General features: G+C 38.4%; 1 protein-coding gene across 16 annotated transcripts in view; it reads right to left on the reverse strand.

Moving 5' to 3' along the window:
- The window catches only part of Fggy (FGGY carbohydrate kinase domain containing), a 363434-nt gene that overhangs the window by 230920 nt on the left and 107265 nt on the right, over positions 1-25249 (reverse strand). For all 16 annotated transcript variants that reach the window (XR_013110578.1, XM_034503690.2, XM_034503689.2 and 13 more), the window contains one exon: positions 887-1002. Coding sequence is in view for 15 of the 16 variants with exons in the window: in XM_034503690.2 (XP_034359581.1) it covers positions 887-1002 (116 nt within the window). In the remaining variant the exon portion in view is untranslated. The remainder of the gene's footprint in view (positions 1-886; positions 1003-25249) is intronic.

Consider the following 25249-nt stretch of genomic DNA (forward strand, 5'->3'; position numbering starts at 1 on the left):
CATGTGGTTGCTGGGAATTGAACTCAGGACCTCTAGGGAGAGCAGTCAGTGCTCTTAATCACTGAGCCATCTCTCCAGCCAACCCCCCAACCCCTCCCATTAGGATGTTTGATTCTTCCATTTTACTAGCTGAAAACCTGTGAGAGCTCAACTGAATTGCATTAATAGCCACTTGCTTCTTTTGTCTTTCATTAGAGAGGAATGAGGTATCTTTCATTATCAGTACACTTCTAGATCTTGTCACAATGCTATAGCTAGCATATTAAACCAATTAAGATAAACTTCTATTCAAGCATCTGTGACCACTTACCTAACTAGCCATTGCTTTCCAGAATAAAAAGTAGTAACTATACGAAATAAATGTCATTGTGTGAAATGACCATATAAACATTAAAGGTTAATGTGTCATAATTATACTTACCAGATACTGAAACTTTCACCATCTAAATACCAGCCACTCAGATATATGCCATTTAGTTGGCATATAGATTGGGAATCTGTGGCTCAGCAAGCATCCTTTTTTGATTCTTCTAGTCCAGACTTTTCGATTTTACTTTTTCTTATTTTTCTTTTGTGTTTTTTCTTGAATCAAATTCATGAGACCATTTTCCTACTTCTGGAATGATCCCCATGTGCCTCTCTGATGATACCATCTCTGACTGTTCCAATGCATGATCATCCTGAGTCAGCACCATGACAAACACTATTTCAAGACATAGTTTCACAAAATATATTTCTACCCAATTCAAACAAACTATCCATTACAGCTGACATATTCTGAAAACCCTAGTCCTGAAAAAAAATTATTTGAGTTTCTATAATGTAATTCAACAAATATCCATATATATGCACTAATGATTGCACTTTGGATTTTCTATTATTTTACCTATTTTGCTGTAATTATCATCAGTGAGATCTTCCAATCCAATCATCTTCCAGAAGCTGTCATCCCAACCTTTCTCTGCTGAGTATGTCCATTTGCACACCAAGGAGCAGAGAGACCTAGAAAAATTAGAGAGAGCCAGTATGAGCCAGCTTCCTTCATATTTTGCCAAATAACTGCCCTGCTGTCTTCAGTAGTATGATAGCACAGAGGAAACAGTAATTATGCTTTCCTCCTTAGATAACAGGCTCTATATATACCTGGAAATGAATGCTACCTCCTTTTGCTTTCAGAACAGACTCGGTCTCCTACATGGTTTCTGACCAAACAAACACAGTAAGTGAATATTTGCATTTACATGTACATTTGTTTGACACATGTGTAATAATTATGAATTATAATACTAATTAGCTATTAGATAAAACTGAGTAAACTTCTCAAGTTTAAATGTAATATTTACATGGCTATATTACAACTGTTCTTTATCATTAGGATTTACATATCAAATATTCATGTGTATTATGTGGCATTTGGGGCTTGTATCAAAATAACACAAGAAGGGGAAGTGAATGGTGCTATGGATAGATGCACTGTCCTGGACTGCTGGCCACTGGGGAAGAAATGAAGTCACAGGACTCTCGATGTCATCTACTTTTGTACATCTTCTAAGTTCTCTATTATAAAAATATTTCTTTTAAATGTCTGCTATTAAGTAAATAATATGGCATTGTAATCAAAATCAATACTTTAATACTGGAAGATGTTTTCCCTTCAGCTTCATTTCACAATGTCACCCATAATATCCTATAATTTTTCTTTAAAAATAACCTTACATGGGGCTGGAGAGATGGCTCAATGGTTAAAAGCACTAACTGTTCTTTCAGTGGTCATGAGTTCAATTCCCAGCAACCACATGACTCACAACCATCTGTAATGGGATCTGATGCCCTCTTCTGGTGTGTCTGAAGACAGCTACAGTGTACTCATATAAATACAATAAAGCTTAAAAAAATAACCTTATGCCTATGAAAGACCCATGTTTTTGTATACTTCATTGCCTCTGCTCTACCATTTGCAGTTTAAAGACCTCCCAACTTTCTTCATCTTCATGATTCAATGTTTTAAACACTAACTTTAACCTAAGATGAAACTCTAATTTGTAATTAAACAGTTTTTTCTTACCTGCCAGAACATATACATATGAAAGAATGTATGTATGTATTTATATATGTATGTATATATGCATGCATGCATGAATGCTTGCATGTACATTTTACCAGTGCCCAAGGTCAAATTCAGAGCCTTATGTGTGCCAAATACCACTGATTCATACCCATGCCCACAGACTATATTTTATGTCATTACTTTTATCACACTGTAATTGATTAACTGCTTTTTCCTAGGTATTACATATATTTTATCAACCTGCTCTCCATATTTTGTCCACAGAAAACTTTATAAACCTGTAACTTTTCCATGAATTCTTTGTGGGATGTCTGTGTCTGTCTCTCTTTGTTCAGGCCAATCCCAACCCTGATTTCCCTGTTGTGCAGTACTAAGTTGTTGGTACACCCCTGTAGTTAGCCTTTCTTTCTCATTACTTTATTCTTCCTGGAATGCCCTTCTCACTATGCACCAGATTTCTTGTTAGCTACTATAAGTCAGCTTAAAATGTCTCTCTTCATGAAGCCCCAAAAGAATGCATGTTGAGCCAAAAGCCACTTTTCTATGTGCATATTTGGACATATCCTTGTCTTATAATGACCACTGTAGCTTATGCTTATTTCTTCTCTACCCCTCCCACTAAAACATACACCTTTTTAATATCACAAAGTATACTTCTTGTCTCTGTATCACAAGTACTTATCTCATGCAAATGTACATCTTGCCATAAAGCATACTTGTTGAATAGAAACATTAAAATATTTAAAATATTAAAAATATTTCTTCACATTGCCACAGGAATATGGCAGACCCAAGGAGATGACAGTCATACCATTTTAAGAATAAACAAAAACCCATTGCACGGGCCTAAGTCTTGATGTAAATCATTCAGTGATACAGAACCCTTCCCTTGCTTGGATTTTTAGGGGCTCTTGTGATCCTATTGCTATGGTAGGCCTTAGTGGCAAGTAGTATACACAAGACCTAGTTAGTCATTTGCTGTCCCAGAAACAGAAAATTCAACTGGGGAGACAGACCTTTTTAAAAAAAATTACACATAAAACCCTATAGTAACAATTAATCCTACATTTTCTAAAGAAAGTACATAGAGACATGAGAAAATCTGATGCACTCTAGTGCTGGGAATGGGGTGGTTCGGTGGTGATGAAGAAGGTATCAAGGTAGTCTCCAGAATCAAAGTAACATTTTACTAAGGTCTAACTTGAAAGTAAACAAGAGACATTTATCACTAAAATTTTTTTTGATATAGCACAAATGACAGAACATGTCAGGTTGTATTAAGTGGCAGAAAAGCATTAAAGAGGTGCATATGCCAGCACAAACACTATATATGTGCTAACTCCTACTCTTGATTTAAGCAAGGTCATTCCTCCTCCCCGCAGTGGATCCACTTTCATCCAGTAGATGAAGGTGGGAACCAATTATGAAGTATGCTCTGAAGTATGTAATAGCCTAACATCTCCTAGAATGACATTGGAATTTTCATAGTTTTTGGAAAGAACAAACCTATGAACAAAAGATAAGGTCAAGGGATTGTTTCCAATACCCATAGCATATGGTCTAACTCTTCACAACTTAACACCCATCAGCATGCAAAAACTCTGGTACCTCTACTTTGGCAGTATCTTCCATCTTAATTAACTACTGCTGCTATCCTCATTTTTTTCTCCACTTGGTAAACTTAGTCTTCCTTACAATCCACTTCAGTGTTGCTCCTCTGTGAAAGTTTCCTTTGACCTCAAAGCCAAAGTCATGGTCCCTTCTTTAAAGTTCCAGGTAAGCTTATTACACTGTACATCTAAATATCCCAGGTAGGTTGACAGGGCTGCATTTCTTTACACCTTTGTCGTGTGCCTGACAGTGGAGTATCATCCTTTTACCCCTGCATTGTTCAAATGGCCTCCTTTTTCCTTCTATATTTTGGGTAATGATTCAAGGTTGCATTTAGGCAAAGAATGATTTACAAATGATCGCAAACCAGTTACTGGTCTAAATTTGAAAATACTTTGTGTGTTTTAGCTTATTTTTTTGAACATTCATTTTTTCCATGAGGAACCCATGCTGAGCTAGCTAATGGGGAGGGTAACAGAGAAATGAAAAGGATTGCCTTAATCATGCTTAGATCACACCATTAGATTGTCCTGTATCAGTTAGGATCAGGAAGCTGAGAATCTGGCTGAGAGCAGAACCATCCACCAGAGCTCAGAGAACATAATCTTCCCCTGAGCTAAATAAGTGGCCACTGAAATCAACAACTGAAACCTGTTGATAGTTTGTAGCTGAGCAATTATTAATTCACAATACAAGTAAATTAGTCTAAATATATTTTTCTTCATTAACTAAGAAAAGAATAGCAAACCCTTATTTCTTACAGTAAATATGAATAATAGCCAGAGAATATTGTTTGGAAGAAAATGACTGAACAGGAGGCAGGAAATTTTATGGATACAGATTCCTCTGAAAACCCATTCTATATATAGCTTATTAAAATGCAATTGGGGTGTCTCCCCACTTCTTTCTCTCTCCCTGTGTTTCTCTCTGTGTCTCTGTGTCTCTGTGTCTCTGTGTCTCTGTGTCTCTGTGTCTCTGTCTCTCTCTCTCTCTCTCTCTCTCTCTCTGTGTGTGTGTGTGTGTGTGTGTGTGTGTGTGTGTGTTGGCCTGAACTTACATGCCAAGCCTGAAACTCATGGCCATCTTGCAGCCTCAGCCTCCTGCATACTGGGATTATGGACATGAGCTACCATGAACAACTGCCTCGTTTCATTTGGATCTTTTTATAATCAGTTGATAGTAATTACTGGGATATCCCTGCTACAGCAAAATCAGCAATGTTTAAAGAATGCATTTGAGGTCACAAGCTCTCAGTGACTCTCTAGAAGAAAGTTATAATTGTATCTTATCAGTGAAAAAAGACAAGCTACTAATGGGAGAATAAATAGTGCACCTTACCCGGAAGCTTCTACTAAAATCAAGACTTTGACAACCTCCAAAGTATTTTACTGGGCATCCTGCCCTCCAGGGCCTCTAACTGCTGACCAATTTTCTCAAAGTCAGCCAAAATGTCAAGACAGGAGTTCTGTATCTTTCCTATAGAGGGTTTTTTTTTTTTTTTTTTTTGCCAAAGTACTCTAAAATGTATATAAATATCAAAAACACAGATGCATCAGTATATCAATATAACACAATGCAAAACAATACCTAGAGTTGGGCATGGTAATACATTTAAGAGCGCAAGGTCACTTGAGAAACAACATCTAAAACATCCAAGACAGGCAGATCCCATTGAAGAAGAAATCATGAAACTATTTGGAATATACATCAATGAAAAATTATAAGAGATGGCAAGGCAAAAAAGCATTCTTAGAAGGAAAAAAAAGGCAATTCAAAATTAAATTTTAAAGCTTAAATTGTCTGGGCTAGTATGATGGCTCAGCAGGTAAAGATACCTGCTATGCAAACCTAACCACTTAAGTGTAATTCCCAGAACACACACAAGGTAGAAGAAAATAAGTGATACAAACACATAGCCATTTACAATCCACAAGTGAGCTACATCAAATGCATGTGCCTTCCAACACAGATGTGCGCGCGCACACACACACACACACACACACACACATACACACGGTAGTGATGGTAATAGTAGATATTAAGTTTTCTACAGATAAACTACCACCAGCATGGATGGAAGTCAATGCCATGTCCTTGGAATAGCAGATGACAGGGATGGCTTACAACAAGGAGAAAAGACAGAAAGATAAGAATAGCAAGGCAAGCATCCTAACATGATAGTTACAGGAATGCCAGAAGGGATCCTTGAAGGTTAGAAAAGAATAAAGAATAGAACAGATGAGGAACATACTCTTAGCAAATGCATGCAGTACTAGGCTCTTCATATACTGTGCCAAGGAGAAACTTAAGCCTACGGATTAAAAATTCTCCTTAAGTTCAGGAAATACTTGAATTTCAAGAATAAACAGAAAATTACACACATTGCCAGACAGAAAAACTAAGTTGCTTACAAAACCAAAGGACCCAAACAAGCTAAAACAACAACAAAAAATCTCATTTATAGCTTTGGAATGCAAAAAACACAAGAATAATGTACAGATTGTTAAGAAAGATTGATCCAAGAATCTTACACCTAGACAAAATATAATTCAGCTCTCAAAGGAAAAGAAAAAAAATTTCAACATACAAGAGTCTTAAAAAGTAAACTACTCACATAGGCTCTCTGAAGACAATGTTTGAGAAAACATACAAATTATCCACTGGTTCAGAGTAGCTACATCAGCATAGAGAAGAGTAGCAAGAAGAATAAGAAGTCTGGTATACATTTATGTTGTTTTTATCATCTTCCTTTCTCCATGCATGTATACATATAAGTATGCATATTTATTTGTATGTGCTTAAACACATACATCTATGCATATATATGACTACACATAGATGAAAGCATATTCAGTCTAAACAGATGATGATAATATAAACAAAGCTTGTAATAAGGAGTTTTCTGGAAGCATAACAGGCATGCTATAATGCAAGTAAAATCCAAAGGAAGGCTCACATCTGAAAAAATTTACATAAACCCTCAAAGTCAGAAGATTAGTTAAGGGGCACATCTTAGCCTATGCTGTTGTATCAAAATACCACAAGGCTGATAGTGTTTCCTCCACTAAAGCCCACATAACAAAAACCTAAAGACCAGACACCAAAAGCCCTTTTGGAGATGTTGGTCAGGACTTTTCAAGAGATTCCCTAAACTTACAGCCTGTTGCTGTTTCCTATGAATTTTCCCCTTAGGTAGAAGGTAAGTCTATTGCTGAAGACAGCATGCACATCAGACACAGGATGCAGAGACCCCTGAGCTAGAACTGACCTAAATGTCCCCTCCAAGAAGACTAGCTTTCACAGTAGCAGAAAGCATCATGCAAGCTTCCAAAGATGAGATGAAACTAACAATCCTACCCGGTAATGATGCCTGTGGACCACAACAACAACCAGCCTGGCTTGAAAAACCTAAGTGTGCCGCAGTGACACACATAACTTGGTGGTAATCAATAGCTCTCTGACTAAATTTAAGACATGTTCAACAAGAGGGAATCCATGCCTAATGCTGGTTATTACTCACTACTAGTAATGTCATGGTTATTGGATGAGAAATTAACAGTCATTAATTTACTAAGTCAACATAATCCCTAACAACAATCAGTAAGCATATGCCCTTATACCCGTAGAGAAGTGTAGTCTTTACCCCACAACAAGGAAACTTTTCTTTACAATTAACAGAGACCACTACAGAAAACCAAAACAATCAAAATCCAGAGTATGGAGTCCAGTCTCAAGGAATATATCTACAAAACACTCACACACATACAGCTAAGCCTCAGGGAGGATTGCAAAAGAGGGGGTGGAAAGATTGTGTGAGCCAGAGGATCAGAGAATTTGCTATAAGACTGTGTTTCCTAGTAACATCAGTAGCTACATAGATAAAGTCTTACCAACATGACTGTCTAAACATGAGCTGAACAAGGACCAATAGACATGCCAAAGTGGACAAGTAAAAAACTATGAGGCCTCAGTTCAACACAAAGAACTATAAGCAATTGAAGAAAGCTAGGAGAGAGATGTGATCTTTCCCAGTCAACAACACATCAACTCGTCAGCCCTGAAAACATACATATAATTAATAGTATATAGTATATAGACTGAATAGGATATATATATGTGTATATATATATATATATATATATATATACATATATATGTATATATGTTAATGTATATACACACATGTGCAATAAGTATTAGTAAAAAAAAAAAAAGGCCTTGAATTTAGAGAGGAGTGATATATGGAAGGGTTAATATTATATAATTAAATTACAATTGGAAAAATACAATTAAAAAAAATAAAAAATGAAATAGACCACACTGTTCATTAAAGAGATGTTTCTCATATTTGAGAAGTTTAATGAATTCAAAGGTTCTTCTTTTTAAATTACTTATTTAAATTACTTATTAATTATTATACTATTTTTCCTTCCTTTTCCTCTTTCCAAGCCTTCCCAGATACCCTCCCTTGCTCTCCTTCAAATTCATGGTCTTTTATTTTTTCATTAATTGTTGTTATATGCATTAATTTTGTTCTATTTCCTAAATACAACCAGCTCAAACAGAATAATGTGCTGTATTGTACGTTTTCAGAACTGATATTTTGGCCTTGAACAACTAATTGACTAATGTACTGTCCCCTGGGGAAGACTAACCCTTCTTACTTTCTGCTTAATGTTGGTTACAAAAGCATGAGGGTGCACCCACTGGTGGAAATGAAAAGCTCATCAGAACCCTAAAAATCACAAGAGCTAAAAGAAAATAAAGGGGAAATGAAGCTAGTGAAGCTAAGAAAACCCACACTGAAAAACAGAGGTAAGTGATAAAACATAAACTTAAAATAAAAATAAAGTCAGCTACTGCAAGATTACACAGAAAACAAATTGCATCAATGTCACGACTTAGTAAAAAGAGAAAAAAAAGTAAAGTTAGAAGTAAGGTAAATACTGAAAATTAACAACCTGATCAGAAGCCTTAGAAAATATGAAAAGCTGAAAGGTTAGAATGAAATTAAGAAGAAAACTCAGTGAGTCAATGTGACAACATGATTAACAAGAGAGGAAACAGAGATGAGAGCTGAAAGTAACAAATATCATAGATGGAAACGGAGGCTATAACCATGGAGAAGCAAACATTGACAGAAAAAAAAAAAAAAAAAGGCCAAAGGATAACATGAGCAAGACTACGGAGTTGTGGAAGTTTAGTCCAAAGTACAATTACATAGAAAAACAAATTTACCAAAACAAACACTAGAAACCTTTCATGGAGTTAGTACCAGAGCAGTTAACAGTTTAAGTCACCCTTCCAATAATACTTCATAAGTTCATGAGGTTGTACTAGAAAGTCTAATGTTCACTGAACAGGCCCCTCTGAAGAACTTTAAACTCCAGAAAAATAGCTCCTTACTATTACTCTTTTGCTAAAGCTAAGATAATATGTAACAGAATTCAAACAATAGCAGTACAGCAAATAGAAAACATACACCATGCTTACAAGTCTACATAACATGCACTGAATTTAATTTTTTACATGCAAAAAATATATATGAGCAACACTCAAGGATGCTCTAGTGGCAGAAGACAGATGGGTGTGTGACCACATTACTTTATTAAAGGAAAAAAATGTTCTCTACATATTGCAGAACATACAATATTACTTCAAGACAAAAATTCACAATGAATTAAGAGAGAAGAACAGAAGTTGAGTTTTACTCCCTGTCCTAATCAAGAAAAATAAGAAGGTAACATCCCAGCCACCCAATAGGGTCTGAAAGGGGCACAGCATCCTTACTGTCTACAGGGAGATGTAACTGGACCACACAGCAGCAAGATAGGCTCCATGGAAATCACAGCAACTTATGTGGCCAAAAATATAGAAGCAGAGGAACTGGAGGCAACTGGCTCTTTGGTCACAGAACTTCAAAGAGGTAGAGAAAGAAACTCCAGAAACCCACAAGAGTAGTGGCTACCCCTGGTGGATACCAAGATAAAAATACCCACATGGAAAGTGGATGAGGTGAGGGAGAGAGAGAGAGAGAGAGATTATAAAGCATCTGTTAATGCCTTTAAAAAAAGATGACAGTGGGGAATCCTCAAAGAGGGCAGGGACCAAGACTTGGATAAGGGTAAAAGCATCTTGGAACAGAATAAGTAAGGATCTATGCCATTGCAAGTCAACCCTCAGGCTCCTTCTCCACCCAGATTCCAGAGCTCTGGCTGCCAGGCTATATATACTAAAAATTTATTTTGTGGGAATCTCATCAAATCAAATCAAACAACAAAACAACATATCATATGCACATAAACAATAAAAAACCAAAATGAAACAATAACAACAACAAGAAAACAGTAACAACAAAAAGTAAAGTAAATAAAGGGTGGAAAGTTCACAGGCTCCAGAGTTGAACCTACTACTATTCTTGGGCTAAATGGACAGACTATCAAACTTCCCTCTAAATTCATTTCTGTCTACCCATAGATTAGTGCAGCCCTTAGACTTTATCAGAGAAGATTCTTTGAACAAAGGATAGTAAACAGTAAAGAAACTCACAAATGATCAAAGTGTAAAAGAGTACGTGTCAATGGAGTATTAATTTACAAATGAAACAAGACAAAAGGGGGATGGAGAGGGAGGGGAAAGGGGGGAAGGAGGGAGGTAGGGAAAAGGAGGGAAAGAAAAAGAAAGAGGGAAAGAGAGACAGTGAGGTAGCTAGAGGCCTGGGAAGACTACAGTGAAAAGTACCTCTGGATATGACAGGACCACAGAGCTCCTGAGTTCATGCCATAGATGTTGCCTGCCCAAGATCAAGCCAGTCAATATTCTAGGACAGAGAGTGAAGGGTTCCTTAGCCTGACATATAATGGAGGAGCTATGGACAATACGACTTCTGCTGAGATGAGTGGAAGAGTCAGTTTTCTTTAAGGCTGTGGTCTCTGGTAGGTCAATTAACACTTCAGTGGATCGTCACACACCTAAGTCACACGATGGGCATTATGAGTTATATATATATATATATATATATATATATATATATTAACAAAGTTGGGGTAGATTGGGAGGCAGAAGTATCTGAGAGGAATTACGGAGAAGGTTTGGATATGAATATGATCAATACATTGTATGAAATTCTCAAAGACTTAATAAGAGCATCATACCTTTAAAAAGTAAGGCTAATGGAGCAGAACCTTGTTAGTGCAGTAGGTAGTGTGCCCGTCTCATGGAAGTAAGGATAACTGAGAAAGCAGAAAGGACAGCCCAGCCAGATTAGTCTAGTGGGAGGGATCAAATGAAGGAATGGGAGCAAAGCAGGCACCTGCTGTAATTATAATTCACCGTGTTTTCCTATACAGGTAGAAACTCAGAAACAAAGATCAAACACACTTGTAGTTCTTGACGAACCTGAAGCAGCCTCAGCAAAAAGAATGGCAACTTCTTGCTCCCCTGATACACCAAGAGCAAGGCAAGCTCAGAAGGGTAAGCCAGCCCAGTTCCAATGGCCTGGTCATTCTCCGGAATTTCTCCAGCAAGACTATGAAAAGAAAGCCAGCCACAGTGCTGCATAATTTATACACAGTTCACTGCACTGACATGGCCAGGCCCCACTCTCAAGGGAAACCTTTTGTTCTCTGCTTGGGGAATGTAGAACCTGGAGAGTCTCAATTGAGCAAGCCAGTGAACAACAGAATAATTAGAGTTAAGGATGGGGAAAAATTACCAAGATATTCCTGGCTGCAGCCTCTGGTACTTCACAGGCTTGTGATGGCTCTGTGTTTTTCGAGGCATACAAAGGACTGAATTAGCAGCACTGAAGATATTGCTCAAGGGGAGATATAATGACTCAGGCTGGACCACTAATCACATCAGTAAAGAGACAAGAGGGGCTTCTTTCTGAAGAACTAGCACTGCACCAACTGCAGCTACTTGTGTGAGGGAGCTGTCAGGATGCAGGCTTGTCACTGCTGGCTCTGCACTTCATCAACACTTGCTGACAGGTTCCTGACAGACCAAAATAATACAAGCACAGGGCAATATTAAGTTGCCTTTTCAGTTAGACTTGCTGGTAACAGCTCAAATGTGGCCATGACAACATGAAAGATCAGGATAAATAAGCTGAGGTAGTTTTCCCAGGCTCTCAGAGAATGCTATCTCACTATTAAAAACAAAAGATCAAAAGTTGTTACCAAATAGTTCAAAAGCTGGACTATGAAGTCCTATGGGTTTATAGATTTGGATTTGTCATAAAATAAAATAATGAAAATAATACTAATTTGGGAGTAATATGAAACACAGGGGACAGGCAAAGAGGGGCAGAATCCCTATGTAAGGCACTGTGCACAGTCTGTTTAAGTAGGCTATTAATTCTCATGATAACCTTAAGAAGATATAGTACTATAGCCTCATAGATAGAAAGGGACACAGAGGCTCAGCAAGGTGGAGCCACTCACTTGAATTCATTTGGAAAGAGTAGGGCTTACATTGAAACCTTGCTCTAATCAATTAAATCCTACTTTTGAGACCATAAAGATGCATCAGTGGGTAAAGATGCTTGCTGCCAAGCCTGACAACCCCAATTTCCATTTCTGGAATCTACAAGGTAAAAGAGAGAACCAGTTTCTACGGCTTATTCTCTGATCCACATGTATGCCATGGCACATATGTGTCCAAACACACTCACACACCTGCATACCCACACCCAGACACACATACACTCACATGCACACACACAAACCCATATAATCAACTCTCAAGTCTACTCTTGTTAACTGGATGTTCATTCAGGATCATCCAGGAAAAGTACTTTATATGACACTACAAAAGCAAATAATTTTAATATACTGTGTTTTTCCATTATTTCCTTCCTTTATGTCTTCTTTTGTCTGTGTGCACATGTGCATGTAAATGTTCAGACACAGTGGGGATTGAGCCCTAGTCCTTGAATGTCCCAGTCTACTGCTTTACTCCTGAGCTAATTAATGCCCAGCCTTCTATTCTTCTTAAAAAAGAGAAAATAAGTTGTCTCAGGTTCACTGAAACATTTTTTACAGAGAGGTATTCAGGTAAAACTTAAGATGTTCAGAAAGGAGAAACACACAGGGACAACTGTGAGATGCTCCCTAGAGAGGGAACTCGTGCTACCACTTTTCAGGATGTCTTACTTTCAGGGACTCTTCTTTGAAAAGTCTACACCAGTACTCTTAGGTGTGGCTTACTGTCTTCTGAGCATCTGTGCTTCTCTCAACCTTCATGCTTAAGCTTATAATCAACTATCTTCATTAAGCCCAACTTTGTTTCAGTGAAAAAAAAAAAAGGAAATGAATATTTATTTTCAATGTTTAGTTAGAAAGCCAATGTATTAAGTTTTAAGAATAAACAGTAAAGAAAGGCAAATGGCTTCAAGGACACCCAGCGCAGCCTGGCATTAAAATGCCTACAGATGGCTGGAGAGATGGATTAGCAGTTAATACACTCACTGCTCTTCCAGAGGACTCAGGTTTGGTTCCCAGCACTGATATGGCAGCTCACAATGATTCATAACTCCAGGTCCAGGCTATCCAGCACCATATTCTGACCTCCACGCATGTCAGGCATGCATACAATGTAATTATCTACATACTAGCAAAACACTCAAATGCATGTAACAAATTGTTTTCAAAGATGCTTAAAGGAATGTTGTACCAGAAGCATAAAAGAGGGATCTCATGGGAGAAGAGGATCAGGGAGATGGGGTGGGGTGAGATAGGGTGAGGTGGGTGATTCATATGTGCAAAAGCTAGAAACAAGACAGCACCATACATACAACCCACATCTCAAGGTGTAAAACCTCCCAGCTGAGTCCTTCACCATGTAGAGAAGAAAGAAATATTGGTTCCCTCCCTTCCTTCCTTCCTCCCTCTCTCTACTGTCTATAATGTCTATACATATCTGTTAAGCACTTTTATACACCAAATAGGTAGTATATGATCATTTGTCTTAGTACTTTTTCTGTTGATATGATAAAATACTTTGACAAAACTAACTAAAGGAAGAAAGGGCTTATTTTAGCATACAGTTCAAGGATAAAGTGCATTCTCAAGCAGGAGCTTGAGACAGCAGAGAACTGTGAACTCTGTCATTTAGCTGTTTCCTGTCTATGCAATCTGGGATGAAAGACCAGGAAATGGTGCTACCCATTTTTAGGGCATGCCTTCTCACATGGAGGAAACTAATCAGTATAGTCCCACTCAGGTACATGTGTGGCCAGAGGCTAACCTAGAGAATCCCTCATGGGGTTCCCAGATATTGCCTTACAGGTAATTTAGATCTTGTCAACTTGATAATCAATATTAATCCTCGCATCCCTTGTGGATCTCTGAGAGTTCAACAGAAGAGAGAAATCTGTATGTGACTCAATTATAGATCTAAAAAGTACTGGGCAGGGTAAGTACAATGAAAGCAATGTATAGGCTGTATATGAAGAAAATAGCATCATTGCACATGGAGAGGTAAGTGTCTCTACCTTAGGCCTCTTCAGTAAGGAGCAGACCTACACGGTCAAGGGTTTCCACTGAAGGCTCATGGCTGTGCTCTGTAATAGAAGTATTCTTAGAACACCCACCCTGGTGCATGGGTTTGCCATGTCCTTGCTCTAGATCCTCTCTTGTAGGAACTGAAGTTCATAGCTCAGTTACTGAGGCTTGCAACAGCTTTCTGAATCAGAAGCTGCCTGCAGTGACAATCTGGAGATTTATCACTCCAAATATTTTTTTTCAGTGCCCTATAGTCACTTCTTCTACAGGGTCTGTCCTAACATGCTGGTTATTGACACTGAGACAGGTTCACAAACATCACCATGTCCCAGTATGATCCCCAGAAACTGAGGATATACATCCCTTTTTAGACAAAAGAGAACTTAGAGGCTTCAGTGTCAACTCCCTGGCTTACTCTGTTTTAGGGTATTTTGGTGTATCTCAACAACAGTGAAGGGGGCAGTGTCAATGATCTCTAGCTCTCATCATCCTTCATTCCTAATGGTACCCCAAACTTTCTCTTTGAGAAATAAAGAACTGAGGTGCTATAAACATATTTAAAGTTTACATGTCTGTATGAAATGCCAGAAGAAACAGCCAAATTATTCTAAAACAACTGATTAGAAATACAAGAAGCAAGAAAAAAAAAAGGCATTAATAAAAAGATGTTATTGTGTGTGGTAAATGATTCCTGGCAGAAGTAAAGAAGGGATGGATTTAAATGTGTGTGCTTCCATGTAACCCAGTAAGTTTAATTCCATTGGCTGTTAGGCCACTTTAATTTCTGCAAATATGTTCCAATAAACATCATCTGAACTTGGAATTCTCTTCAATAGAAATAATCTCATGAATGGAAAATAAAATCAATCTTTTCTCCGAAAGCTAGAACTGTCTTCACAGGAGCACTTAGTGTTACGTACTCTGTTCTAACACAGTGTGAAGAGAAACTATGAGAAAGCTGAAACTGAAAAAAAAAATCAGCTTTGCATCCCAGTTTATGACTCAATTAAAGATTTATAGCCAATACAATGCCTTGTCTTTAAAAAATGAAGGAAATGAATTAAATATTTTTAAAAAGAAACCAAAATGTAAAAGAAAAGGAAATGCATATAAAAATGGCCTTAAAGCTAAGTTTACAAAGTGCTTGAGGTGTCAATGTCCAGACACTGGGGAAAAGAATGGCCAGACACTGGGCCATTCAATACAGCTGACATTCCTTTTCTGACCTTAGAACTGAACAGTCAGGCCGAGGATAGAACACCCTAAGGTCTGCTAATGGCATTTGAGTTTACTTTGCTTTCAAGTCCAAGTCTTTAGCAACTATGCAAAGGTTCCTAGAACATACTATCAGCCCAACTGGTAAACCGGTAAATGGGGAGAACATATGACATTCACAGAGAACAACTGTGGAAACAGCCAACTCCACCAACACATACTACAGATGCTTTGCTGAAGAGTCCTAAGGATGGAAGAGCTGTTCACTAGGTGACAAAATTTAGAGGATATGTTTCAAGTAGTGTACCCAGTTCTTGCTCTAGGCTTTAGAGGGAGACAGAATAATTGACTTCTGTGATTACAAAAAGGTTTTACATAGTGTGGTCAGAGCACAGGGTCTGGGTCAAATGGGGATGCTGTTGTTATTGAGGCATCCTCTGCTCCACATCCTTCCCATTGGAGACAAGAGCTAACTATTGCACTTATTTAACAAACATATTACAATATCAGTGCTACAGAAATTTATATAGACCATGGGTCCAACAAAAAGCACTGGTGTTGTTCTTACTGTTTTTAGCAGAATCAAAATTGTCACCTAACTACCTCTGAGAATGAAAATAATAAGAAATGAGATTTTTGAATGAAATATTTGCTGGCTACATGACTAAGGCTACTACAGAGAATTGTGATGCTTTTCATCTGAGATCAAGAATCTGAACAAAATTACATGCCATGAGCAAGCCAGCTTAGCTTTGTTAACATAACAAAAGTTGAACTGAAACTTGAGTTTCTTAGAAGTTCATGTTTTCAACTTAGTAACCAGGGTTGAGTCCATATTCTGCTCCCTTGGTCTACTTAGTGATAAAAACATCCAAAATGTTCTATTCATTAACTCCCAAACATACTTTTCAGAAGAACACAGGGGAAAGAACATGTTGGGGGCCGACTTTTAGCAGAAAGCGGCTATCAGCTTTGCAGCCATCTTGAGCCATATACCGTGACATGAGACTTGAATTACAATAGCCTAAAACAACTGAGCACACTCCGATAATCTTGGTTTAGATACCTTGAGATTAAAGGTGCATGAGATTAAAGGTGTGTGAGATTAAAGGTGTGTGACTTAAGAGTATGACTTAGAAGTATAGAGATCAGAGTTAGAGACAAGACCTAAGGGCATGATTAAAGGTGTAACTTAGAGGCGTGGCTTAGAATCAGACTATAGAAGACAGAACCAGACATCAGACTAGAGAGAGAGATTCACACACATCAGACATTAGGTAGAATCTGCCCTCACCCTCGCTCTTGCTGAAGCCCGACCTGCAGACCGGAGCAGCAGCTTGGGCCGGGATACAGTGGCCGCCCAAACGTGGGTCGGCCCAGGCCTCAACATTTTGCCTGGGCTGCAACATTTATTTTGGCCGCCCCAATGTGGGGCTAATGTGGACCCCAACAAGAACACATAAGAAAAACACACACACACACACACACAGAAAGCCATGCAAGATCCAGTGTGCTGGTGCAAGTTCATAATATAACTCCTCAGGTGGCATGGGCAGGAAAGTGAGTTCCAGGTCAGCCTGGGTTACATAACAAGACATAAAACAAATACAGATCAGTGTAAGGAGGTTTTCATATGGATATATACAAACCTTTAAAGAACCTTAGAAGGCTAAGATGCTGACTCCCTGAAAGTTCTAGGCACAACAGTAAAAAAATATCAAAAGAATGAAAAAAAACAAAAAATAAGCAATACAAGACTCTGGTACACATGTCCAATGTCAGTACTAAGCCAGACACAGCTTTAAACAAGTGTGTGTGTGTGTGTGTGTGTGTGTGTGTGTGTGTGTGTGTGTGTGTATGTGTGTGTGTGTGTGTGTGAGAGAGAGAGAGAGAGAGAGAGAGAGAGAGAGAGAGAGAGAGAGAGAGAGAGAAAGAGAGGTTCTGAATGGTTCTCTGAAAATCAGTGCCACCATGGACCTGGTTATACATACCAGAAACACCTGTACATTCTTACAATCTTGATAAATCTCTTAAAAACAATTTTTATAAGCTTAATTTTTTTTTAAAAAAAAGAACTCACAAATAAACATCACACACAAAAATTAACCATACACAAAGTCTTAATCTTGATGCCCAACTACATGGCAAATACTCAAAGAACAAGTCTTGGTAACTCTCATCACCTTCAGGTGTCTCCTGTGCTCTGTGCGTCCCTTCATTAGCCCCTACTACTAAACCGCCACTCTGCCTCCCACTCTGTACTATACCCCTGAAACACAGGCAGTGGATTCGGTATCCTGGGATTTCTCTGAAGGCTGGAAAACAGATGTTAAATGTTCGTGGAATTTCTAGCTATCCCTGACATCTTCTTTAACTACTGCCGCATATATAAATAGCCATTTCATTCCTGCATGGCAATCTGCTCTGCATGTTGAACTGGGGCTCACAATTGAACTACTATTAATGCATGCTGCCTTCTTCGATGATTCATTTCAAAAACAAACAAAACCACCAACTAGAAAGAATCAGAATTTCTGCTAAAGTGTAAACAAAAAACACTTAGCTGGAGAGAAGGTTGCCTGCTCTGAATCTTTTCAATAACCTACAAGAAGAAGCTTGTGGGGTCTCTTAAGTAAGAAGCCATATGAAAAGGTAAAAGTGCACTTGCTGTGTGCCACACTCCTCTGACAATTTCCCCTAGGATTAACATGTGGTTTTGTAATTGAGACTACTCTTAAGGCTTATTTATAAACCAGATCTGAGGGGAAAATATATGGGCCAAAATTCACTCAATTTCCCTTGTGTACCAACTCTGTTTCTTTTGAGCCTTGTAAAGCAGTTTATAACAAACAAACCATCTCATAAATTAAGCAACTGGAGAAACTGAGATGTGAATGGCTGACGGCAGGTTAAAAAGATGCACAGCCTATCATGTGGGGGTCATGGCACTCCAGTGACCCACAAGGCGGCTAGACTGACTGATGAGAGGTGTACCTCATGCACATATTAGACCAATGACAATGCACGGGTCATACATACCCAGTGAGTTACTTTAGACAAAGATCAGTAAGTTGAGAGAATAGTGTTCAATGAACCAGAAATCAATAAGAAAGAAGAACATGAGATACGAGGAAGAATTTTGTCTGGGGAAGAGAAGGATGTGGGATAGTGGAATAAGCAATATTATGAAGCTAAACGTTTTTGAGTTGAGAGCATGTGGGTTTTTTTTTTCACTTTTATGAAACCAATAAGTATAAATTATAGTAAGGCAGAGTGAATTCTGGGGTATCTGCTGATAGGAATAGAGAACAATAACTTCATACAAGAAAAAAAATGGCAGATTCTCTAGAAAAATCTTTTTATTACTGTGTGTGTGTGTGTGTGTGTGTGTGTGTGTGTGTGTGTGTGTATTCATGTAGTGTAGTGCTGCACATGTGACAGGCAAAGAACACGTTGTGAGCGTATATTTTCTTCTTCTACCATGCAAGTCTCAGAGATTGAATTCAGGGCACCAGGCTTAGTAGCCTGAATTTTTTCTTGCTGGGCCATCTTGCTGAACTTCTACATGGGTCTCTAATGAAAAAAAAAAAATCATCATTTCCCTTGGCTAGAGAAATACCGAGCTTGAAGAGAGGAGACTGGATAACACAGATGATTTATGTTGTTTTTATTAGTAGTTCTTTATTCTGGCTCCAAGATTCTGTGGTTCATTTTGCATACTGCTAACCTCTTCAACTTCAACCAAAGAACAAATCTAAAGAAAATATTTCTGAGATTCTCTAACTCACACACAGCACCAAACTTATGGCCTTTAAGTTAAAATGCACATATTCTTTGGAAGTCCATTAGACAATATGACTAAGTTACCAAGTCCACTGAATGACTATGAAGTACAAATTCTTCACAGAATGTCTGAGGTATAGAAATGAGAACAAGCTCTCAGTCTATGGGAAAAAATATAAGCTCAAAAAACACTGTAGCAGAAGTCAGATGCAATATGCAGCAGTGTGGGACACAGATATTCATGGAATAAAATGGGCAAAAAGAACTAAGCCACTTAAGCTCTAGAGAGCTATGAGGAAAAAAAATAGACTGAGAGGTAAATATTAAAACTTCATAAGATAATTGGTATTATAAACTTTACAAACAGACACGGATGTGTGGCTATCTGACTGATGCTAGGGACTGGGATGGTCTCCTTTAATATCAACAAGTCTACTTGCATTGAGGAGATATTAGTACTTGGATGCTGTTTGGGTTCATACAAGTGACTCAATATGTGATTCTTAACTGTGAAACAACAAGATAATTATCTCTGTGGCAAAATAAACTCATGTCCAATGATAGTCTGACTCAAGCCTAACTATGTTATAGTATAATTAATAAAACAGAATTCCTAATATTGAAAAGTTATAATTTAAGGAATTAGCTGGTAGGTATAAAACATATACACAAGACTGAATTAGCATCCACTGTAATATATCACATGGGGTATTTTTGTTTTAGTTTTAGTTTATTTTGTTCTATTTTGGTTTGTTTTATTTAGGGGAAAAGATATCTCAGGATGAACTATAGCTTTCAGAGAATATTTATAAATGTTGTCATTATAAATATCACTGAAGACATTTCTAAATCAGAAGCAAAAAAAAAAAACATTAATGTTGGTTAATAAAACAGATAGTAATGTTCCTATACCTTAAAAGTGGCTATTTCTACACAAAGGGGTATAGTAGACCACAGGCACTATGAAAGGGGAAATGGGAAATACATGGGGGAACTTTAATTTGAGAAGGCAATATAGATGAAGAAAGATAAATAACACTAAAGATATTTGAAAAAGACATAGAGAAACATTTTTATGAGCTTACTTTTAAAATGCACAGAGAGATACAAAGACAAAGACAGACACACTCGCACACACACACACACACACACAGAGAGAGAGAGAGAGAGAGAGAGAGAGAGAGAGAGAGAATTTAAATTGTTTATGGATTATGACACATGAGGTGGTAATGTTTCCTCCAAAAGACAAAAAGACATAGACTATCTAACAACAATTCTAGTGTCAAACATGGAAAATCTTCCTTTGAGTTGGCAGAAGAAACCAAAAGATTCCAAAGATAATGTGACCTATTGCCATTGCCCTTGGTTGGCTCCCAGAACCTCTTCTCTCAGAGAGGAGGGTGGCTCCTCTCTGAGAACTATCATTGTATCTCAAGGTGCTATGCAAGCTGCCACCAAAGAGAGGCAGTGACTATCCCCTCCATAAAAGCAAAGTCTCTGAACCACAACAATGTCCAGCCTTGTAAAATATTCACAGTTATGCATTAATGACACCCACTTCTAGTAAGCAACCAACAGCTGTCTAATTCTACTTAAGTCCCACTGAATGGTAGGAAATTCATGGCTGGTATTGTAAACGTAGCTAACTACCTGGGGCTGGAGAGATCATAAACCCTAGAGGAGAACTTACTGTTGCTCTTTTCCTAAGTCAATGTAATTTCTAACGTAATTTTAAATACCTACACTTAAACCCAGAGATCAGTATTATTCGCACCCCTTCTTAAAGAAGCTTATTTTTTTGCAACAAATGGAAACTCTTGTTAGTGAGATCCACAACTGGTCCACATGCAGACAATAAGTGAAGGTGGAAGGCCTAGCCCAGGTGGTTTTTCTGCAACACAATTCTTGCACCCAAGGTTTTGGGAAAACCATGAAAGAAAAAAAAAAAATCTGAAAGATTGTAAGAGCCAAAGGACCAGAACAGCTGCGGCAAAAGAGTGTCTTCTATTCATGACCGAGAAGTATCCATGAAATCTCAATAATATGGTTGCCTAAGCAAGACTTACAGAATGAAAATTCCAGTTGGCGTGCCAATGTAGATGGGATAATGTAATAGGGCCCAAGCCCTAGATTATGAGCTTTAGGAAATCAATGTCTGTTGAGATAGGGAGAATCAGTTTTCTCCCAGAATATTCCCTAATAAATAATACAATCCTAAGTCTCAGCCCTAAACACATCTATACACAAGTAACACTAAATGAACTCATATGCATAGAAGGTTATCCACATGCACATACATATATACTTGTATATGTATATCTAACAATAATAATCAAATAAGAATAGGTAATGAATTTGAGAGAGAGGTGGTGGGACATAGAAAGAGTTACATAGGTAGAATGATGTCAATATAGTACTCATGTATAAAATTCTCAAAGAAATAATATATAAAAGTGTATCTAATATGCTTAAATCTTAAAACTAGCTTTTGCTGCAGTATGCTGTGAACCATTCTCAGTTGTATAATGAAATGAATAAGAAGGCCAACAACAAGGTCCCAAGGGCAACTGTGTCTCAAGTCAAAGGTGTATTGGATGCTGAGTAGAAAAGGGTGGCCCTATAGAACCAGCCTGGACACTTGTTATCTGACTAGACATGGGCAATTCTAAGTTTCTCCAACCTCAAGCATCTAAAGTGGGAACAATGATGCTAGACTTAACACTATCTTGGAAGGAATAAAAATACTATTGTAAAGGACCATTCAGCAGAGCCATCGTACCAGACAAGTTCTCACAAAACAACAACTATTATTATTGCTATTGTTGTTATTATTATTATTCACAGCTCTTCCTTTTAACATGCCAAATTTAAACATTCATGTGAATATATAAACATAGTTACTAGAGACCTCTCCAGAAACTCACAATCAACCCTTATGATCACAATCTCCACATCTAAGGATCACTTCTAGAACCCAGTGTTTCTTTGTGGAGCAGAGAGTAGGTAGAAATGATAGACTTTCTCTCCTGACACTACGTATACTCTTGCTGTTCCCAGGAAACAGGTCTAGTTCTCACCAGCCTTATGCTGATCCTGTATGACAAAAGATTTGAGTTGTTCATATTTTAGTAATATTAACATTAAAACAAAACAGGACTGGAAAAGCATACTACATAATAGTCACTGAAAAAAAGAAAATCACTGGCTTTTACATGTGCATCCAGATGTCCTCCTCATAGAAGGTCAGCACACGAACAGGTTACAGCATCAGGTCACCATGTTATTTCCCTAACTTTTTCCACAAAGTGCTTACTAGATCCATTGGCACTACATGTCAGTGGGTCCAGAATATATTACTTTCACTCTGAAGCACATATAATAAAATAAATTTGATGATACAAAAGCGACTAAATGTTGACCTCAGCTTGAGTCTACCTGAGAGCCTGTTGTATGCTGATCACAGAAGGTAAAGACAGAGAGAAATGGATATCTTCCTCCTGAACTCAGGGTGAGCAGCCAGTACTTAATATGTGGGTACAACGCATTGCATACATATGTAGAAAGGGTGGAGCAATATGAAGCTCTACAATGCCAGTGCTCAGGGAGGGACTGCTGATGGAACTAAGATCTAAGTAGAGGCTACATGAACAACATGCATTGTCCAGTGAAGAGAAATCGATGAGTAAGATGAGAACAATCTTGATGATCAAAATAAAGGGCCATGTAGCCTATGAGTCCAGCACCCCAGTAAGCACTTTGTCACAGCTGACTTTTGCCTCACAGTGTACAGAAATAATTTGATAATCTAAGTAAATGAGTAAGAGCTGTATAGCCAAAATTATTCACTACTATAAGCAACAGCAATTTCTCTGCCAGGCTCTTATTAAAAAACACAAGTCACAATATGTTCACAGAATACGGGGTACTGGTGTTGGTGGAAATCAGCAAAATACATGGTGGTGTAGTTCAGTGGTAGAGTTCTTGTCCAATATGTCAAGGGCCTGGGTTCGCCAGTAACACACAAAATAGAGGAAGGGAGGAGGGAAGATAGGTCTCAAGTCCCTTTTGTTCCAGTATTTGTGAACCCAGGTCCTCACACCTGGAGTAGCAGAGCTCTATACAGCTCAGTGTTATCATCAACCCTTAATTATTTTTACTAGGAAAAAAAAGGAAGAAGAAGAGGAGGAGGAGATGAGGAGAAAGAGCGGGAGGAGGAGAGGAGAGGGAGAAGAGAAGGAGGACAAGAAGGAGAATGAAGAGGAAAAAAGAGGAGAAAGAAGGAGAAAGAGGGGATGGAAGACAAGAAGAAGAAGAATGAGGAGAAAGACAGGAAGAGAACAAGGAGGAAGAGGACAAGAAGGAGGAGATGAAGAGGAAGAAGGAGGAGGAGAAAAGGAGGGGAGGGAAAGGGGGAGAGGAGGGGAAGGAGGCCAGTGATTACATGCCTGTGTTAAATAGATATGGGAAAGGTCTGATCTGAAGATGACTGAATAGCCACCTGCCATGTGCATCTCACTATGACTGAGCACTGATGCTATGAAACTGTGTTAATTGTGTACCTGGCAAAGATTCCTACTTCAAAAATTCCTTTGCTCTGGGGTAAGTAGTCAGTCATCAGGGAGAAAGTAAGTTTATCTCTGGCACACATTTTTTTTTCTTTCTAGTTGAATCTCTAGGGAAAACTAGGTATGGATATGGCAGATGTCTTCACCCATAGCACAAATTAAAACACAAGGTACCTGAAACAACAAAATGCCACAACCCTTATGCCTGTGCTTTTTTCTAGAGCTGTGGGGAAGGGGACACTAGTAGGATGAAGCTTTGAAGGACATAGCGCAAGACTGGGCAGAGAGGATGAGAAGAGCACACCTGGAGAATGACATCCTGCCTCATTCTTCAGAGACAGAAGGCAACAGCTGACAGTCGGCTCTAATTAGGGGTGGGTTTGAAGGAAGGTCTGTGAGCAGAGAATGAGCAACTCAGACACACTTGTACACACTGTCTGTTGGGTTTCTCTAGGCCATGCTTTAAGGATGGTACACTTAGACAGTAGTCAACAAAGACCACCACTGCATTTAGTCCTATTTATTTAGTTCTATCTATATAAATATATAATATATTTAATATAAATATGAATTAATATTAATTAATTAGTTAATATTAATCAGAAGTTTTCCTTGTTCTATGTTGTGACTCTGTCACTCAAACTTGTTCAGTTTCCAAGCACACAGTAAGTGCTACCAAGAGCAGCTAACAATCAAAGCCTAGACAACCTGTCCTATGAGAGACTTCCAGAGAAGAGACATAATAGAAAAATAAATATAGAAATTCTTTCCCAGTCACTCATTCACCTGTTTATCTAGTCTTCTTATTCCCTTGACAAATTCCACCTATCAGCCCTGGGTGTGTAGACACAAACAACATGAGCATGCATCTGATCCAAAACACAGACTGAAGTACCAGAAGCAGTCAGTGTGACCAGTATGATAGCACAGGGCATGGTTGAGGTAATCTGGTACAGAGACTAAAGGAAAAATCTCAAGAAGACTCAAGTTGAAACTTGAAGGATAATAAGGATATAAGCATGAGACAGGAGGGTGCATGGTGTAGCTACAACTAGAAGAATGTGGTATAACTGAGGGATGGTGAAGGCCGTGTGGCTGGAAAGTCACTGGGAGAGGGTAAACAAGGCCATAGGAGATGGGACTGGACATGCTGAGAGGGTCAGATGCCAAGATGTGCCTATGTTCAAACTCTAGCTGTGCCTTTACTTACATATGTGGAAGGAAAGAGTCGAGTGGGTAAGAACAGCCTACAGGCCACTCTGGGGCAGGAGGTGACGTGAACAAGCCTCAGAGATGCTGAGGTTGAGGGTCTGCATTAGAGCACAAGGTTTGCCTGAGCACAAGCTGAGTAGAAGCCATAGGGTGTGGCTAGGCTAGTAAAGGAGATGGGGCCAAGGTGACTCAAAACTGTATTGGCTTTGAGATGTTACAGAAGAAACAGCAGGAAGCCTGGTGAATGCCTAGGTGGGTTAAGCAGACTTTGGTAAAGGAGGCACCAGGGC

Source organism: Arvicanthis niloticus, chromosome 5 (genome assembly GCF_011762505.2).
Source record: "Arvicanthis niloticus isolate mArvNil1 chromosome 5, mArvNil1.pat.X, whole genome shotgun sequence".
Lineage (NCBI taxonomy): Eukaryota > Metazoa > Chordata > Mammalia > Rodentia > Muridae > Arvicanthis > Arvicanthis niloticus.